Source organism: Desmodus rotundus, chromosome 9 (assembly GCF_022682495.2).
Source record: "Desmodus rotundus isolate HL8 chromosome 9, HLdesRot8A.1, whole genome shotgun sequence".
Taxonomy (NCBI): domain Eukaryota; kingdom Metazoa; phylum Chordata; class Mammalia; order Chiroptera; family Phyllostomidae; genus Desmodus; species Desmodus rotundus.
The window spans coordinates 40,929,316-40,948,551 of record NC_071395.1 but is presented as its reverse complement, the minus strand read 5'-3'; the positions used below and the strand labels follow the sequence as shown (position 1 = coordinate 40,948,551).

General features: G+C 47.0%; 1 protein-coding gene across 2 annotated transcripts in view; it reads right to left on the bottom strand.

Moving 5' to 3' along the window:
• Positions 1–11,153: 11,153 nt before the first annotated feature.
• Positions 11,154–19,236, bottom strand: part of VAV1 (vav guanine nucleotide exchange factor 1) — a 57,100-nt gene continuing 49,017 nt past the window's right edge. The window contains exons 24-27 of one of the 2 annotated variants that reach the window (XM_045202702.3): positions 18,080–18,167; positions 14,917–15,031; positions 13,464–13,612; positions 11,154–11,772 (exon numbers count right to left, since the gene is read on the bottom strand). In XM_045202702.3, coding sequence (XP_045058637.1) covers positions 11,719–11,772; positions 13,464–13,612; positions 14,917–15,031; positions 18,080–18,167 — 406 coding nt within the window. In that variant the 3' untranslated portion in view covers positions 11,154–11,718. Of the gene's footprint in view, positions 11,773–13,463; positions 13,616–14,916; positions 15,032–18,079; positions 18,168–19,236 lie in introns of both variants that reach the window. The other variant, XM_024568859.4, reaches the window with a different exon arrangement.

The window sequence follows — 19,236 nt, the reverse complement described above, 5'->3', positions numbered from 1 at the left end:
TCTACGTGAAACAGGCATTTCTAATTCACAGGTCAACCCCTCTTGAGTCTGATAGAAACACAGGAGAAAGGGGTTTGCGTAACCCATGATCCTTTCAATTTGGTGTGTTCTGCGCAAGTGAAGCATGTTTTCAGCAGTGGAGCCAAGCCTGGCCTGGCCTGGTGTACTGTAGTGACCTTCCACCCCCTGTGCAGCCCCCAAGGGCCCCAACCCGCCAGCAGAGCTGGCTAGGAGATGCTCAGAGGTAATCACCAGCACAGCCTGCGAGGGTTATCTGGATTCTCATACAGACGGTGGCCAGCCCGAGGAAAGAAAAGATGACAAAGGCTTCCATTGTCCCCGAGCAAGAGAGTTTGTTGGGTCCTGAGACAGAGAGTGGGAGGTTTGGGCGGAGCAGGGTTGGGAAGACCAAGAGGAAGGGTGGGTGACTCTAAGTGAAAAGGTCAGGGACTGAAGCGGGGCAGGATGGGGAGAGTCGGCTGTAACAATGTCCAGCGTGAGGACCAGGTGCCTATGGGCGCTCCCAGCTCCGGCTTGTGCCAAAGGAGGCCCTTGCTGCCTGGGGTGAACACAGCTCACAGAGCAACTGTTCTCTGAGTAAGGCCCCGCTTTCTAATTCTTTTTCCTCTTTGCCAACAAAGAGGTGAGAAACTTTTCTCTTTCTTGCTTAGAGGGACAGGCTAAGCGGCAGATCAGATCCCTCTAGATGGGACATCCGTGGTTTAAAACAAGACTGTGAATTCTTAGTTCTCCCATTGAGATGGGAGGGAGGGGCTGTCTCTTTTTCCGCCTGGATTGGATGGGCTGGGACAGCTTCGCCCAATGGAGTGTGGAGGAAGCGACACTCTGTAACTTCTGAGGCTGGGTCATGAAACTTCACCAGCTTTCATCTTCTTCGCTGGAACCCTCAGGCTTGGAGACCTGAGCTACCTCGTAAGAAGCCCAACTAGCCTGAGGTGATCATGCTGAAGAAGCCCATGTTGAAGCTTCGGCTGGGGGGCCTCAGAGGAGCTCAGCCTTCTGGGCACCCACAGCAAGGCACCGTTCGTGAGTGTGGACCCTCTGGACCAACACACCCCCTAGCCGCTAGCCGAACGCTCCTGTCAGCACCGCGTGGACCAGAAGAATCACCCAGCCACATCCTGCCCACATCTCTGACCCACAGAATCATGTAATTTAATACAATATAATATCACGGTTGCTGTGTTCAGCCACTAAGTTTTGGGAGAGTTTCTCACACAGGGAGAGATACCTGGAACGATGGGGAAATGATTATACAAGTTCTTGTTTTGTTTTGTTTTTGGTTTTTATTGTTGTTCAAGTACAGTCATTATACGGGTTCTTTTATTACTACCCTCCGGATGCCAACCACAGTGGCTGAGTCAGGAGACACTGGGTGTGTAATGCACTTCCTCAAATGACACACTTCCTGCCTGGACTCAAGGTGTTTCGATTCATAACGTCAAGCTGACGGACAGAAACTGTCAGGTTTCCGGGGCTGCCAGGCCGCGCAGCTCCAGCATCCAGAGTGAGTGGGGCCCTGGGGTTGCAGCCCTGGGTGACATCACGGAAAAATAGGCACGGTGTTGTCACACTGCCTGGCTGGAATCCTGCTTAGAACTGGTGAGCTCTGGGACCCAGGGACAGGTGATTTACCTGTGATTAGCCTCCGTTTTCTCAGCTATTAGCTGGGGCTGCTGGTAACGCCTACTTCACTGAATGACTTGAAGAACCTAGGTAAAGGCATCTGTCACTTAGCATTTGAAGTCCCTTTCTCCATTTTGGGAATTCCTTGCTGTATCAGTCATGGAGGATGGTAAGAAGGAGGCTTTGTCTCTCTTCTGGAGTTGGAATCCAGATTGTTGCCCTGCTGGGCTCCCTCTTAGCTAAGGTGGTGTGTCATAGGCCATGTGACCCAGGCTCAGCCATTCAGGTGCTCTTGTCCTAGACTTTGAACTAGGAGCTGATATACGAAGAAACCGAATGCAGAAGAACCTTTCTGGGCAGCTCAGCAATGGTAGCCACATCAGCTCCCAAAGGCAGCGGTGAGGGCAGTGGCCAACAGCGCCAGGTCCCGGGTCCCCGCTGCCTCTGTCAGGCGTTAGAGCAGGGGCCCCCACCAGGCTGGCTCTGGGGTGTGATTTTGGTTGCGCTGCAGAGAGTAGAGTCTCCCCTTGTCTCTTCCTCCTTCCAGACTCTGCTTCTCCTCCTTCCCGGCGATTCGGTGGCTTCTTCACACCCTGCCGTCAATTCCTTAACTGCTTAAATCTGCCCGAAGGGGTGTCTCTTGCTCATAGGTGCGGAGCCTGACTGATACTCTGCTTGTAAAGTGAGGAGCACTGTACGAGGCACAGAGAAAGTTCTCAGTTAAAGTCATTGATTTTCAACCAAGGCACAAAAGCAATTCAATGGAGAAAGGATTGTCTTTTTCAACAAATCAGGCTGGAACAACTGGACATCCGTAAGTAAAACAAAAGCAAAAAGAAAAAACTCAACCCATACCTATCCTCTAAACAAAAATTAACTTGAAATGGGTCGCAGACCTAAATGTAAAACCTAAAACTATCGAACTTTCAGATGACTTTGAAGAAAATCTTCATGACTGGAATTAAGCAAAGCTTTTTATATAGGACACAAAACCAAATGGTAAAGAAACAACCGAGACATCGGACATCATCAATATTTAAAAGTTCTGCTCTTTCAAAGACACTGTTAGAAAAGTGAAAAGCCAAGAACCTACATATTGGAAGCAAATATTTGCAAAACACGTATCTTATGAAGGATTTGTACCCAGGGTAAGTAGATAAAAACTCTCCAAAATCAATTTTAAAAAGAAATGCAACTTCATTATAGAACAACCGAATTTCGAATGCTCAAGGACTGTCTGTTCCGCATTGAATTACCTTTGCTGCAAACCCGCCGTGCATTTGCATTTGGATCCGTTTCTGGACTCTGCTCTCTTTCATTGACCTTCACACCAACAGCGCGCTGTCGGAACGCTGCTGCTCTGTGATGTCTGGAAATCAGGTAGTGTCCGTTCTCCAACGCTGTTATTACTCTTCAACTTGGTTTTCAGTAGTTAAGGTCCTTTGCATTTCCATATGAATTTTAAAATCAGCTTCCAAATTTCTATACACACCTAGTAGCTTTTGATCCGAATTGCATTGACTCTAGAGTTCAGTTTGAGAAGAATTGACACCTCAGCAATATTGTCTTCTGACCCCTGAACTAGATCTCTCTCCATTTGTTCAGGTTTTCTTTCATTTCTCTTGGCTTTGTAGCTTTCAGTCTACACGTCTTACACATCTTTTGTCAGACGTATTGCTAAATATTTCTCATTTTTGATCCCCTGCAAATGGCATTGGTTTTTAAAATCCCAGTTGTTCACTGCCTGTGTATAGAAATGCAAGTGATTTTTGTATAATCCTCTGGCATCCTGCAACTTTGCTGAACTCGCTACTTCTAGTAGCATTTTTATAGACCCCACCAGATTTTTCTACACAGATGGTCATGTCAACTGAAGTTTACTTCTTCTTTTCTAATCGTAAGGTATTGATTGTATTTCTTTTCCTCGCATCATCAAAGTGGCCATAGCCTCTAGTACAATGTTGAACAGAAATGGTGAGAGCAGACGTCCTATAGCGTGTCCCATATAGAAAAATGAACTCAAAGTGGTTTATAGAACTAAATGTAAAAATATAAAACTGTAAAGCTTCCTGAAGAAAGAGGAAATTTTCGTGACCTTGGGTTAAGCAAATATTACTCAGCTATAACACCAAAAGTGTGAGCCACATTAAAAAAATGGTAAATTGGACTTTGTCAAAATTCAAAACATCTGCTCTTTGAGTACTACTGTTAAGAGAATGAAAACACAAGCTACAGACTGGGAGAAAATATTTGGGACTCATACAGGGCCCGGCACAAATAACGCCCCTTTTTTATTCCTGACTCTTATTACAAAATCGTAAGCATGTAGTTCTGTAACATAACACCATCACACTCAAGCACACCATATGACACTTTAGGGGACTTGGTCAAATTAAAGCTATAAATTGTTACACCCATGTTATTACCCGACCAACCACACTCAAACAGGCCTTACTTCTGCTGGACCCTGAATCTGATTCAGGACTTGTATCCACAATACATAAAGAACTCTCAAAACTCAGTATGAAGAAAACAAACAACTCAAAATGGGCAGGTGAACATCTGAACAGATGCTCCGCATCACTCCTCCTCAAGGAAACGCAGATTAAAGCCACAGCGAGACACCACGACACACCTATTAAAACAACTAAATGACAAAGATGGACTGTGCTGGGTTGAACAGTGTCGTTCAAAAATCCCTGCCTACTGAAACCTCAGAAGGTGACCTTATTGGGAAATAAGGTCTTTGCAGGTGTTAATTAGTTAAGGCAAGGTCCTGCTGCATTAGGGTAGCCTTGTGAAGACACAGAGGCACACAGAGGCCAACACCTGCGAAGACAGAGACAGAGATAAGAGTGATGTATCTGTGAGCCAAGGAAGGTCTGGGGCCACCGGAAACTGGAAAAGGCAAGGGAGCATTGGCCCTGAAAGCTTTCTGCAGGAACCAGTCCTGCCGACACCCTGGTTTTGGACTTCCGGCCTCCAGAACTGTGAGCGAGTACATTGTTGTGAGTTGAGCCACTCAGCTCAGGGCAATTTGCTTCTGCAGCCCTTGAATTCTAATGCCATGACCACTCCAAACGCTGGCGAGGCTGTGGAGCAACTGGAACCCCACACAGTGCCGACCAGAGGGTAACGCAGTGCGCGGCCACCGGAAACAGTCTGGCAGTCTCTTAAAGCGTTAAACACACTGTCACAAAGGGCAAATCAAATACCGCACGATGTCGCTCCCGTGGAATCTAATGGACGAACTGAACTAACAAGGAAAACAGAGACAGACACATAGATGGACAGCCAAGGGGTCAGTGAGGGGACGTGAGGGGGTGGAGGGATCAAGCAAAACGGAAAAAGGACTCGTAGACGTGGACAACAGTGCGGTGACTGCAGGGAGGAACGGGTATAAGGGGACTAAATGGTAATGGAAAAAAATACAATAAAAAAAACTTTTTTAAGTTAAACACACAGCTGCCACATGATCCAGCCATTCTGCTCCTCAGCGTTGACCCCTGGGGAAAAGAGCACAGTGGGGAGGAGAATAAAGCCTCCCGGAGAGGCCCCCACCCTCACCCCAGAGCCTGGAACACGTTACATTACACGGTGAAAGGGACTTTGCGGGTGATTAAGTTACAGATCTTGAGATGGGGAGATTGTCCTGGGTTATCTGGGTGGCCTGCTGTAATTACAGGGATCACTGCCAGTGGAAGAGAGGAGCAGAAGAGCGGCAGAGGGGCCACAGGAGAAAACCTGACTGGCCATCGCTGCCTTCGAAGATGGAGGAAGGGCCCTGAGCCAAAAAACTCGGGTGGCTTCTGGAAGCTGGAAAAGGCAAGGACACCCCCCCCTCAAAGCCTCCAGAAGGAATGCAGATGTGCTGACAGCTTGATTCTGGCCCAGTGAGAACCATCTGGGGACTTCTGACCCCGGAACTACAACATAATACATCTGTGTTGTTCTAAGTCGCGACACTGGTGGCAGTTTGTTACAGCAACTACAGGAAACTGTGATATAAAGCATACAGGGTCCGGCAGAAGTAAGGCCTCCCTGAGTGTGGCTGGTTGGGTAGTAGCATGAGAGTCATAATTTATAATTTTAATTTGACCATTTCACCTAAAATGTCATATGGTGCTTGAGTGTGATAGTATTACGTTACAGAATTACATGCTTGTGAAATAAAAGATTTTGTAATAAAAAGGGCATTATCTGTGCCAGATCCCACATGTCCATACAAAGACTTTTGTACCAATGTCCATAGCTCTCTTGGTAACAGCCAAATATCCAGCAACAGGTGAAGGAGTAAACAAATCACGGACGGCCATGCAGGGGAGCCCTCCTACTCACCATGCACACCGTGTGATTCCCCGTACGTGGCGTTCTGGAAAAGGCAGAGCTAGAGGGACAGAAGACAAAAGAGGGATTTCAGCGGCTTCGGTGGGTAATGGAAATGACTACAAAGGGGTACAAGAGAACTTTGGGGGGGGGTGATAGAAATTCCACACTTAAATTGTAGTGGTAGTTACACAATTGTAGGCATTTGTTAGAACTTATAGAACTGTACTCCTAGCAGGGCGAATTTTACTATAAACTGTACCTAAATAAATTGACCTAGTAAAAGAAGAGGTGAGGGGAAAAGAGAGAGAGAGGAAGGAAGGAAGGGAGGAAGGGAGGGAGAAAGAGCGAGCCCTAACTGGTGGGGCTCAGCTGGTCGAGCGTTGTCCCACAAAACAAAAGGTCGTGGCTTGATTCCCAGTCAGGGCACACGCCTCGGTGGCAGGCTAGTTCCCAATTGGGGGGGGCTCCAGGAGCAACTGATTGCTGTTGCTCTCCCTCTCTTTCTCCCTCCCTACCCCTCTCTCTAAAAACAGATAATGAAGTATCTGACAGCCATGCCTCATGAATACTTCCCACTATGCAATAAGGCTTCTAAGAATCGGAAAGGCAACGTTCCACTGTAGCCTTAATAGGAGCCCAAGACAGAGAAGGGCTTATCTTGAAGAGACTTGTTATTTTGACTTTAATGGTATGAACCTCAATAAGATGCATGGAAAACCCACAAACCTTTAACAGACGGTTTGGTGAAAGCAGTGCCAGCTGGGACTATAAGGAATAGAGATGGTAGTAAATGAAGTGAGGCCTTTGAGTCCCCAGACTCCATGGATAGGAAGCAAGCTAAGAAAACCACTCCACTGCACTCAGCCTATATTTAATGGGAAAAGAAGGATGGCTCAGAATCATATCCAGGGAGCAATACTGGCTCAAGAAAACTGGCAACACTTTCTGACTTTGGTTCCGCTGGATTCAGAGTTGCTGTGGGCCAGTGACTGCTGCATAGCTACCATTCCCTCCCCCTTCTGACGGGGAGTGTCCACATCAATTGTCCTCTGCCTGTCTCCCTCGGATATGTTGCGTGTGAGAGGCAGACAACTTGCTCTTTCGTTCACAAGTCTTCAGGTCAAGAAGAAAAGCACTCAAGGAGCTGTACCCAAGGCATTGTATCTGAGAAGCCTCATCTGTACGTGGACCTGATTTAAATAACATCCTGAGTTTAGATATGAGCCTGACCCTGTAATCATGACGGTGTAGTAGGATAAAACTTTTGGGAGGTCTTGAAGGGGTGTATTTTGCCTTTGAGAGGGATGCAAACTGTGGCCAGAGAGCAGACTTGGAAGAGTGTATTTTCCCAAAGTGGTCGCAACAATATTTCCCATTTCATTTGTTCTTCTAGAACTTTGCAACTTCTCCATCAAGAGGTGGAGTCTATGTCCCATCCCCTTGAACTTCAGTTGGCCTTTCTGACTGCCTGGATTCTATTGAGTACAACAAAAGTGTGACTTCTGAGGCTAAGTCTCAAAAATACTCTTGAAACCCAGCCACCATACTACGAGGAAGCCCAAGCAGCTCTTAAAAAGGTACACATGGAGAGGAACCAAAGTCCTCAGTCTAGTGCCCCAGCTGAGCTCCTAGCCAATGGTTGGCACCAAGACGCCAGCCACGTGAGTCTTAGAAGTGGACCTTCCCACCCCCAGGTGAGCGGCCTCAGCTGCCCTGGAGCAGAGACAAGCCGGCCCCGCAGAGTCCTGTCCGAATTGCTGATGCATGAGCAGAATAAACAATTACCATGTTTTCAAGCCACTAAGTTATGGGTGGTTTGCTTCACTGGAATGAATAAACAGAGCCCCTACCTAGAGATATCTTGAAATAATACAAAAATGACCCACAGCCAAAGCAGTAAGAAAAGATTAATAAATATTTTAAATCATAAATCTGCATGTGAAAAAGTCATAAACAAAGTTAAAAGGCAACGTTAAAAGTTAAGGACATTCACTTCTGGGAATATGCGCTCCTCAGTCCTCGCTGATCTGGCGCACAAGGAGGAGGCCAAGTTCCAAGGGGTCCGGATCTCAGCCACTGTCCCTTGCTTTGCCTCTGGGGCGCTGGGCTTCTGCTTCTCTGTGTTCTGTTGCTTCTTCATGCCTCCAGCTGGTGACGCAACTGCCCTGAGTAGAACTGGTCAAATCGTGCCCGCAGGTGCTAACCTTCTCATGGTAGGGTCTGACTCGTTCTTTGGATACCGGAATGCTGGCTCCCCAAGGGGAAGCTGGGAGTTCTCATCCTGAATATCCAGGGTAGCTCCTCAAGGCAAGGGAGGGTGCCGTGGGAGAGGCCAAGGTTGGGCAGGTGTGGAATGAGGTGCATCCCTGAACGAGTTCCTGTTTGCCACATGGGGGTTAAGGATTATGTGACCCCACGGGTGGTCTTTTCCTCCAACTTCTTTACCTGTAAATCAAGAACTTTGAACTTCTCTCTAGCTGCTCATACAGGTGAAATAGCAACACTGATGGTAATAACACCAACAGGAATTCTATGACCCACTACTTCCTGAGAACCTACTGTGTGCCCAGCCCTGCACGTTTGCAGACATGGTCACTTAATCTTCACATTGCCATGAGGTGGAAACTGAGTGCATGCATTTGACATACGAGGAATCTGAGGCCAGGCGAACTGCCCAGTCGTGCAGCTAGGAGGCGGTGCAGAGTGGTCTCTAGCCCATGCTGGACTGCAGTTCTGCTCCGGCCTTCCTGTCCCTCCCAGCTCCCAGCTCATGCCTTCCTCCAGGTTGTTTCTTCCTCTTGTCCCCACTCCTAAACAAGCCCTCAAGTGAAGTGCTAGGCTTTTGGTGAACATGGAGAGGGGCCTGCTCTAGTCTGTGCGCCCTCCCAGCCCTGCTCAGTCTGACCCTGCCCTCAAGGAGGCTGCAGACTAGCTCGGACATGCTCCACGAATCTATTGATAACGGCAAAACAACAGGCTGTCCATACACAGGGGACCAAATAATAACTCATCTGACTTCTTCCAGACAGGGCAACCTCTGCACCCGTTGCAAAGGACAAAGTAGCCCCATAGGGCACCAGTGTTCGACCTGTTCCGTCTCATGGCACACATAAACTAATTACTAAAATTCTGTGGCACACCAAAATATATTTTTTGCCAATCTGACAAAAAAATAGGTATAATTTTGATTCAGTTAAATCAGGTGGTTATTGTTGTGTTGGCTGCTGTCATTGTTTTATTTGACAGTCTAAGGGGAAAGAGGCCAGGGCCTCTGACTAGTCAGGTGTTACATGTTTTAAAAAGTCTTGTGGCACACCTGTTGAAAATTGCTTCTCTACACTCCTCCAACTCTGTTCTCCCTCTGACCCCACCCTGGCCTCGTGAGGCCACGAGTGTCTGTATCTGGCAAGACTCTGGAATGAGGCCTCTGTCGACCCCTCTGGGTGGTCCTTCCCTGTAGTTTGGGGTGACGGAGGGGTTATCACTGGGCAGTGTAATGACAGTGCCAACTGCAAAGTTAAAAGCATCAGGAGCACTTCCTGGTGGCCAAACCTGGGCTCATATAGATACGCTCGCAAACAAGCGCACACACACTCCTTTTTCTGTCCTCTCCCTCCCCCCTCCCCAAGCACGGAAGCATGTATCAGCCTAGGAGGTAGGGGCACTACTACCAAAGTCAGGTAGTCAGTGCCTGCTTTGCAACATCCTATCTGCAATGTTCCTAAAGGTGTCTGTTCCAATGGGAATCTGTCTGCCTGTATGTGAGTCTGTCCATCGACTTCACAGGTGGATGTCACCATCCGAATATGTTAGTCCTCAGGGAAGGGGAGGGTGCGTCTGTCTGCCCTTCCATCTATTTCAAGGGTGCCCGCTGTGTGTGGAGGTGGCAGTTTTGGGTGTGTTTCTGTGCCTGCTGGAGATTGGTGGCTCAAGTGTGAATCTATGTCACACCGCTGAACTGTGTGCATAAAGCTGGTTGGGTGATAAATATGGTGCCTTTTGTCATAGCTAAAAAAAATAAGTCTTAACAAAATAGGTCAGCGTCCCCCAGGTGGAGGGGAAGAGTTGGGTGGGAAAGAAGGACATTAAACTCAGAGATAGGTGTACCCCCCTATCCTACCAGCCCACCCCAGTCTAACTGGCTTCAGGGTGATGTGAAGGAATGTTTCCTGGGGCCTGCAGATTCCAGGCTACAGCAAGCTCTCCAGGGTTTCCCAAACCTCGCACATGGTAGCATCCATTGTGGGGAGATGGCTGCAAATGGGGGAGCATACAGTCTCTATTCATGGGGAGAGCATAGCAGACCCTGTCGGCACCCCACTTGCAGCTCCCCAGCTCTGATGACATCCACACACGTCAGTGGCTCCTAAACCACCTGTGGTTCTCCGGCCACCAGGCAAGGCACTGCCTGACTATAAGCATCTCTTAAGCAATGACTGATGGAAGCTGGGGAAGAACGACCCCAGCTCCCGTGCCCTCAACTCCCAGGCATGTGTTGCACTGACTCCAAGGGCCCCAACAGGACTGAGCCCCCATGGCCTACAGCTGTCACCTGCTCATCAATGCTCCTGTATTGGCCCCTTCACTTCCTCATCCGCTTCACTCCTTTCTGGATGCTTCCTGGGATCACCTTGCAGATAAACTTTACCGCCCGCTCCCCCAAACCCAAATCCTTGTCTCAGGCTCTGATCTGGAAAAGCCCAACTAAGACAGTGACAATATACCATAATTTTTGGACTATAAGACGCACCGGATGATAAGACATACCTAGGTTTTAGAGGGGGGAAAAAGGGGGGGAAAAAACCGCTCCACCACTACCCGGCCACCCCCATCTAGCCAGGTAAGCTACATGTGGACTAGATGACGCACCCCCATTTTCCTCCCAAATTTGGGGGGGTGCATATTCTAGTCCAAAAAATGCAGTAATTTATCCCAACCAGGACGCTTTGGAGAATGAGAAGGATTGTGATTAATAACCACACCAGGGCAATAGCCAGTATGTAGAATCATCCCACCCAACAATTAAGGAAAAAACAGCCAGATGTCTTGGATATGCTCAGAGGGATGTAGAAGACACAGAGGAACCACAGGTGAGGCAGATGCAATGACATCTTGACAGCTGGCAGGGCGACAGAAGATAACCACCAGGTCCCAGTGGCCTCCCCAACACCCTAGGGCCAAAGCCCCTGGCATGCCAACATGATCCTGGGGAGAAGCGACAAAGGACACCCAGAGCCAACTCAGATGAGGTGTCTACCACTCAGCAGAATTAGAGGGGCTCCAACCAGTAACCGAGTTCTATCATAGAAAAAGCAAATGAGTTACGTTTCTGTGATCCAGAATCTGCTATCTGGGGGCCCATTTCCTTCTTCACATGTTAAGTGGCAGAGAAAGGTGGTAAAGCTGGAAAGCAGGTTTTGGTGGGTGGCTTTGTCTGTGCCCTGGCACCCCTTCCCCTCCCGCCTCTTCCAGCGCCTCTGAACAACATCAGTCCATCCATCATTTTATTCAAAGCCGTTGCCTCGAGCCCCGCCATCACGAGGAGACCCAAAGGGAAATCAGTGTGTTATAAATTAACCACGGCAGGGCATCACCCCAGGAGCCTGAGCAACTGGACGCAGGCCCTCCAGAGTCCATCTCGGGTTCTCAGCCTCCCGGGACCTGTCACGGTCCCTGGCCATGCAGCCTGCTCATCCTGGGATCACAGCCTGCAGTTCCTTGTCTTTGTCAGTATGCCGGAGCTCAGCAGTATTCCGAATAATCCTCCTCCACATAGTTAGAGGGGAACCAGCCAACCTGGAAGGAGATGAGAAAGGAGTCAGGGCACTCTCTACGCTGCTCCTCGACAGACCAGACAGGTTTCCTCCCATCTCAGGGCCTTTGCACCCGCCGTACCTTCCACCCCAAAAAATGAACCCCTCCGATATACACTTGTCTGACACCTCCCAACTCCTACAGTTCCTCCTCACATATCACCTGCTCAGTAAGGACTTCCCAGCCACCCTTTTAAAACCGCAAACCCCACTCACCCAATGCTCCTTAGTCCTTTTTCCACTTTAGTTTCTCCACACACTTATTGCCATCTATTTGATGGTACTGGTTATTATTTATGGGCTTGTTATCGGCCTCACACACATACACACACACACACACACACAAAACACAAACACACTACAACGTGAGCTCCACAAGGCAGGGATTTTTGTGTCTTATTCACCACGGAGTGCCAAGAGCCTAGAATTAGTTCCTGACACAGATACTTAATATTTGTTGAAAGGATGCATGGATGGATAGATGGATGAAATGATGAATGGAATGATGGATGGATGGATGGGTGGATGGATGGGTGGATGGATGGATGGATGGATGAAATGATGAATGGAATGATGGATGGATGGATGGATGGATGGATGGATGGATGGATGGATGAAATGATGAATGGAATGATGGATGGATGGATGGATGGATGGATGGATGGATGGATGGATGAAATGATGAATGGAATGATGGATGGATGGATGGATGGATGGGTGGATGGGTGGATGGATGTATGGATGCATGGATGGTTGGATGCTTTACAGTTCTGACTTTACTGAACACACCAAAAGGCTCCCTCAACACCTAGTGGCCTTCTAATGCACACTAACCTTACCCTCCGTGGGCTTAACAAAACTCTTCACCTAAGCAATTATCTGGGTCACTTTTTCACATATATTTCCCCTCAGTAAAATGTAAGCTCTTAACCCATTTCTTTGTCTTTACCCAATAATTATTTCTGAGAAACCACTACAAGTGAGGCAGTATTCTAGAGGCTAGGAACTCATCAACAGATGAAATAAAGAAGACTCTCTGCCTTTGTAAGACAAAAATAAAAGTCAGGCAGAAACAAAGATTTTTGAGAAATCTTGAGAAGAGTCTGACAGTCTGAATTCAAGCAGGCTAAAGAGTACAGAAGGAACAAGAGGTTAATGCCACCTCTGCCTCTTCATGCATTCAATGTCTGTTGAGCACCTACCATGTGCCAGGCCCCATTCCAAGCACTGGTGATACTACAGTGAACAAGATAGGCACAAAAGCCTCAACAATCAGCTTGCTCTGCAATAAGGTGTCCTGACCTGCTCCTAGGGTGCGTCAGGGTCCCCTTGGGTGCTCATGCTGCCTGTGATTCCCCATCGCAATTTTGACCACTCAGCACTGTAACTGCTTGGTTACAGGCTTGGCCTCTTCAGTGGACCGGGTGCCATAACAGCAGTGATTGCACTGTGCTCATTTTTGTCTCCTCAGCACCCAGCAGAGTGCCTGGCACATAGGAGGTGCTCAAAAAATAAATGCAAGTTGCACCAATGAATGAAATCCCTACACCCTTCCCTCTCCTTAACCAGGGAAGACCTCCCCTTGAGCCACTTCCCACCTCCTGCAGCCCACAATTCCAGTGCAGTGTCAGTAGGGCCAGGTTGCTGGGGGTGCCAAGCTGCGCCCTGACTCACCCGGCCGTAGATCTCCCCTCGCCACCAGCCTTGTTGCCCCTTCTTGTTAAGGATCTTGACAATGTCACCCTCCTTGAGGTTCAGCTCCGATCGGTCCCGGGCACAGAAGTCGTAGCGTACCTTGGCTGTGCCGAAATACTTGGTGCTCCCTGCTGTGTAGGGGAGAGCAGAGGTGGCAGGAAGGCCCGGGGCAGACGCAGGCCCACCGAGCAGGGGCAGGGGGAGGACACCACTCTCGGGAGGGTGATGCTAGGATGAAGGGCCCGTCTTCTGTGTGCAGAGCGCTGGGCGCCCTGTGCTCTGCGGGGTCACAGTTGTACTCCCCAAATCATGCTTGTGGCCCAACCAGCATCCAAATTTAGAATATAATACCATTTATAATTTTTAAAAAGTGGCTTGTATATATTTATAGTAAAAGAAACAGAGGAATGATATGGAAAAATTCTTTCTAAGTTGCTAAATATTAATAATTTTAAGAAGGACCAAGAGTCAAAAAAAGAGAGGAAATGGGAGAAAGACAAGCAGTGGGAAAAAAGACATAAAGAAAACTTTTCATAGTACAGTATAAATGATACTGTAATTAATTTGTAGTATTTCTGCAAACATGCTAAGATTGAACACCATACCTATGCCAGGGCACATTATTATCATACAGGAGGAGAGAAACATCTGTTCGATTTGGTGAGTGACTGGCAGCAATTTTTTGTCTTGGAGTCCTGATGTTATGTTGGTTTTGCTTTTTCAGTAATAAAATGGTTTAATAATAATTAATTTTTAATACCTCTTTTAAAAAATTTGGACATAAAAAAATCCAGACACTACACAACCCATATGACTTTTCTGAAAAACATATTCTAGAATGCACACCAGAAAAATGAAATTTAAATCAAAAAAAGGAATTTCACAAATAAAGAAAAACATAGAGACAAGAAATATAGTCTAAATAATTCTTGATATTATATTTACAAGTTAAATGCAATTGTTATGAAAAAATTCCTAAAATATATGTCATAATTATTTTAATTCATAGCTAACTATATTCAACATTCCAGATAATTACATCAAATCCAGTGGGTGAGAGATACAAAGGAAAGGGAAAGTTAAGTGAACTAAATGACTTGCCTTTTTGTAGGACAAGGCTGTAGATAGTAATTAACCCTTGATATTGTTACAAAAGTATAGGCTTAAAACCTATAGGTGAGGATCGTTCTGGTCCCTGGTGTCCTCAGCTTCCCAAATACAAAAAAATTACCCCGACCCACCTTCCATGCAAGCAAATGAGAATGCAAACCACTCAAGAGCAAAGGGACAGACAAGAGTAGAAAGGGTCCCTGCTGATTCACAGATAGGACCTCTGCATGCCCACCGGAAGCAATGCCCATGGTATTTCCAAACTTCCCCTCCTCAATGGGAAGGAGCCAGGGCTGCAGGTCCCCAGCCTGAGGCATCCTACCTGCTGGTTTGCTGATGGCTCTCCTCTCTGGCTCCTTGAAGGGGAACTGCAGGGTGGTGTCCAGTGACTTGAAGCAATCTTTTAGGGAATTCTGCTGGTAAAACTCCACCAGCTCCTGGACAGAAGGCAGCAGGACAGATGCTATGCCAGCAGGCCAACCCAAGAAGGCAGACTTGGAAGGAGCCACATCCACCCCTCATGTCAAGCGGACCCCCTTCTGGTCTCCCTCAAGTGATTCCTTGAATGCTCCTCATGATGGGAAGCTCATTCCCTTTTTGCACAGCCAGGACCATTTTATGGGGAAGAGACCACATTGCCTTCAGCCAGTTCCTCTAATAACCAATTTGCTTCATGATAAACTTATACAATAATCTACTTGCCTAATGGCCAGCTCACCCAAATTCATACCTACCTGCCCCCAGTGGGTGCCAGGAGCCTTATTTTTATAATTAATTATAATAGTAAATGCTATTAAGCACCTAATATGTGCTGGTCAGGGTGCAACCACATCATCAAAATCTCCTAATAATCGTGAGAGGTGAATACAGTCATGGTACCCTCGTTTTATAATCAGAGAAACTGAGTCACAGAGAAGCCAAGTCCCTTGCCTTGGGTCCCATAGCTATAAAAGGGAGGGTCCAGAATCCAGCCCCAGGGAAGGCAGTGGAGTAGAGCAACCAAGAGCTGAATCCTGAAATATGACTGATCTGAATTCAAGTCCCAGATTCACTGCACTCATGAGCATTTATTACACAAATGCTCAAGCTGAATCTAATAATAAGTAAACAACCAAGCAAGTCATAACTAAGGGACATTCTACAAAACAAGTGTTTGCATTTTAGAGTTCTAGACTCTGAATTTACCAGTGTGGACCCTGAGAACAAAGATACCTACTAAGAAGGGTTCCTGGTGGCTAAATGGGCTCAAAAAAAAAGATCTTAGCAACCATTTCTACACAGAGGCCTCTCTGGCAAACTGCACTCAGGGGGAAGCCCACACTGAACTACCTACCTCTGCACTGAACTGCCTTGTAAAGGAGTTCCTGGACTCCTATTTCAACCAATAAGACTAAGGCTTTTCCAATCAGATCTGTGCAGGTCTGACCAACCAGAGCAGCTATATCCTGACCAATCAGGACAGTGCCTTTTGAACCAATCAAACTGAGAATCAGGAGCCCTCATTTACATGAGGACAGACCAATCAGGAACCAGGGATAGGGGCTTCTGTCTATATAAGTCTGCTCCCCACTGCCTGTTGGGAGCACACTTTCCCTTCCCAACAAGATTGAGGGTTGCATTGCTCTGGCAGAACTGAAACCCTGAAGATTGGCTTGGGGCAAAGCAGAGCTGTTAGCCAGAGAGGGACCTAGCCAGGACTTCTTGGTCCCAGGGTTACCTTCCAGCCATGCTGTTTTCCCCGCCATACTATTCCTGTTGGCATTGCATTGCCACCAAGGACCATCAGTTGACACCAGTATCACGAAAGACCAAAAATAAAGACTGGGGAACTAAGGGAAACTAAGAGAGACTAAGGAGATAAAAACTGAATGCAGTGTGTACTCTGTGATTATAACCCAGGGAAAAAACTGCTATAAAAGACATAACCAGGGCAATCAAGGAGTTAGGAAAGTGGACTGTATACCAGATAATAATTTGGCATCAATGTTCAACTTCCTGAGTGTGATGGTAACAGTGTGGTGAGGTCTGAGCGTGTCTTGGCTCTTCGGATGCTCATGCCAAAGTATCTATGGGTGAAGGACCTTGATACCCGCAAGTTACTCTTAAGTACAGAATAAATATGAGTGTGTGTGTAGAAAGAGAATGCAAAAAGGCAGAATATTAACAAATGTAGGTGAAAGGTTTACAGATGTCCATTGCATTTTTCCAATCACTTTATAGAAATTTTCTCAGAAATAAAAAATGCAGGTGGGGGAATTTTTAAGAATAAAAAGTTGGGAGGAGAAGAAGATTTGTGGAATAAATTAACAATCCCTAACCCTCTGGGGGGTCCCTATAAGGATCAAGTGAAATCTGAGATACCCCTCTCCAACAAAATGGCAGGTATGTGCACAATGCTGGATTTTCTCGATTTTGAGAATCAAAAGATCCATGTGCCTTAAACCAATGGGCCAAAATACCTAAATGGCAGTCCAAAGCTACAGGACTCCAAACAGAAACACCACCACTTGAAAGGCACTGGAATTCTCAAATGATCATCAGACAGATTAGGAAGGGCTAAGTCTTCGAGTCTGAGAGAAACAGGGACTCTGCTCTTCTGTGACACTAGATGAGATCTGAACCTGTTTCCCCCAAAGGCAAGGTCCTACATCCAGGATTACTCTGTCCAGCAGAGCTATCATTTAGAATGGGAGGGCAGATCAAGTGCTTCCCAGATAAGGTCATGTTAAAGGAGTTCATCATCACCCAGCCCTTGTTATATGAAATGTTAAAGGGACTTATCTAAGGAAAAGAAGATCAAAAATATGAACAGTAAAATGGTAACAAACTCACAACTATCAACAACCAAACCTAAAAAAACAGAAACAAAAACTAAGCAAACAACTAGAATAGAAACAGAATCACAGGAATGGAGATCACATGGAGGGTTATCTGTGGGGAAGGGGAGGGAGAGAGGGGGAAAAGGTACATGGAAGAAGCATAAATGGTAGGTACCAAATAGATAGGGGGAGGTTAAGTATAGTTTGGGAAATGGAAAAGCCAAAGACCTTATATGTATGACCCATAGACATGAACTAAGGGAGGGGAGGATGCAGGACGGTGGGGGGTGTGCAGAGCAGAAGGGAATAAAGAGGAGAAGAGAAAAAAAAAGAAGAAAAAAAAGAAAAGAAAATCCTGTTTCACCCACCTGTGAAATGTACACTCAGACAGTGGGTTGAGGGGATTAACTGGACTTTATCTATCGCAGATCTGGCACTCAGTAAGTACTCCGTAAATGCTCTCTGTTGTTACTTATTATTATCATCACCATCATCATCATCATTGGTCATCAGGGGATTGAATTTAAGGCCAACTGATCCCAAGTGCCCTTGGAGGGGCCACTGTGCATATGGATGGATAAGAGGGAGGCAGTCCCAAGATGGCACTTCAGGGAGGGCCCTGCCTGAACTCTGGGAGGCTGGAGCTAGGGGAAGCCTGGCCCTTACCGTCAGCCCTCGGAAAGCCTTCTTTTCCGTGATCCGGTACAGTCCCTCTGCTGTCATGATTTTAATGTGCTTGACTTCAACATTATACCTGGGCACAGTGAGAGAGAGTCAGATGGTCACTGATCCCTGAGGCTGGGGACCCAGGCCCATCTCGGCCAGGCCTCAGCCCCAGGCTATACCCCAACCATGGAAACAGCAATCTTGGCCACTTCAGGGAGGGGGTGACCACTGGAGCCCAAGAACCGAAGCTCCCTCCTACTGTCCCTTCCCTGGCGCCTTTCCTGCTCTAAACCTACACTTCTTCACTTCTTCCTCTAAGGCTTCAGATCTTCCTAGACAATAGGCATGATCTTTCTGGACCCACAGGGCTGTTGAGAAGTCAGAGGGACCTTGTAAAGAAAGGGATATTCTAGAACAGCTATTTTCAACTAGAAGAGGTACCCTGGTGGGCTGCAAGAATTTTTAAAACATGTGATACCTGACTATTGAGTCATGGGCACTGAACTCTTTTCCCTTAAACTGCCAAGTAGAAAAATGACAACAGCCAACACACCAATAGCTGTCTATGTGAATGAATCAAAATTGTATCTATTTTTTGTCAGATTGGCAAAAGATATATTTTTTGGTGTGCTGCAGAACTTTCATAATTAGCTTATGTGTGCCATGAGATGAAAAAGGCTGAACACCGCTGCTCTAAGTAGATAGGACAAGACCCACACTGTCACCAACACAGTGGGCCGCAGACCCATAAGGATGGGGAAGAGATGGTCACTCCTGCCAGTATGGAGAACTAGAAAACTAAACCTCCTTCTGCTACAGAAAACCCCTGGAAATGCTGAGGAGAAAAGTGCTGAGTTCTCAAAAAACAGAGTAAGGGAAATGCCCAGATGCCAAAAATAAGGACAAAACTAAAAACTAAGCAGTAAGCATGAACTGACACCCTAAGGAGTTTGCTGACCTTGGCAACCAAGAAGCTTCTGTCTCCAAGTTCACAGAGACAGGAGAAGAGTTACTTCTAAGGTGGAGAGTTGGCCTGAGACCTGCCCATACCCGATAAGGCTGGGCTGCCAAAAAACTATGCCTGCAGAAAAAGAGGTGGGCTAGAAGAACACCACCCATCAGCATAGCCCGGGACAATGAACAGCTTGTCTGTCTCG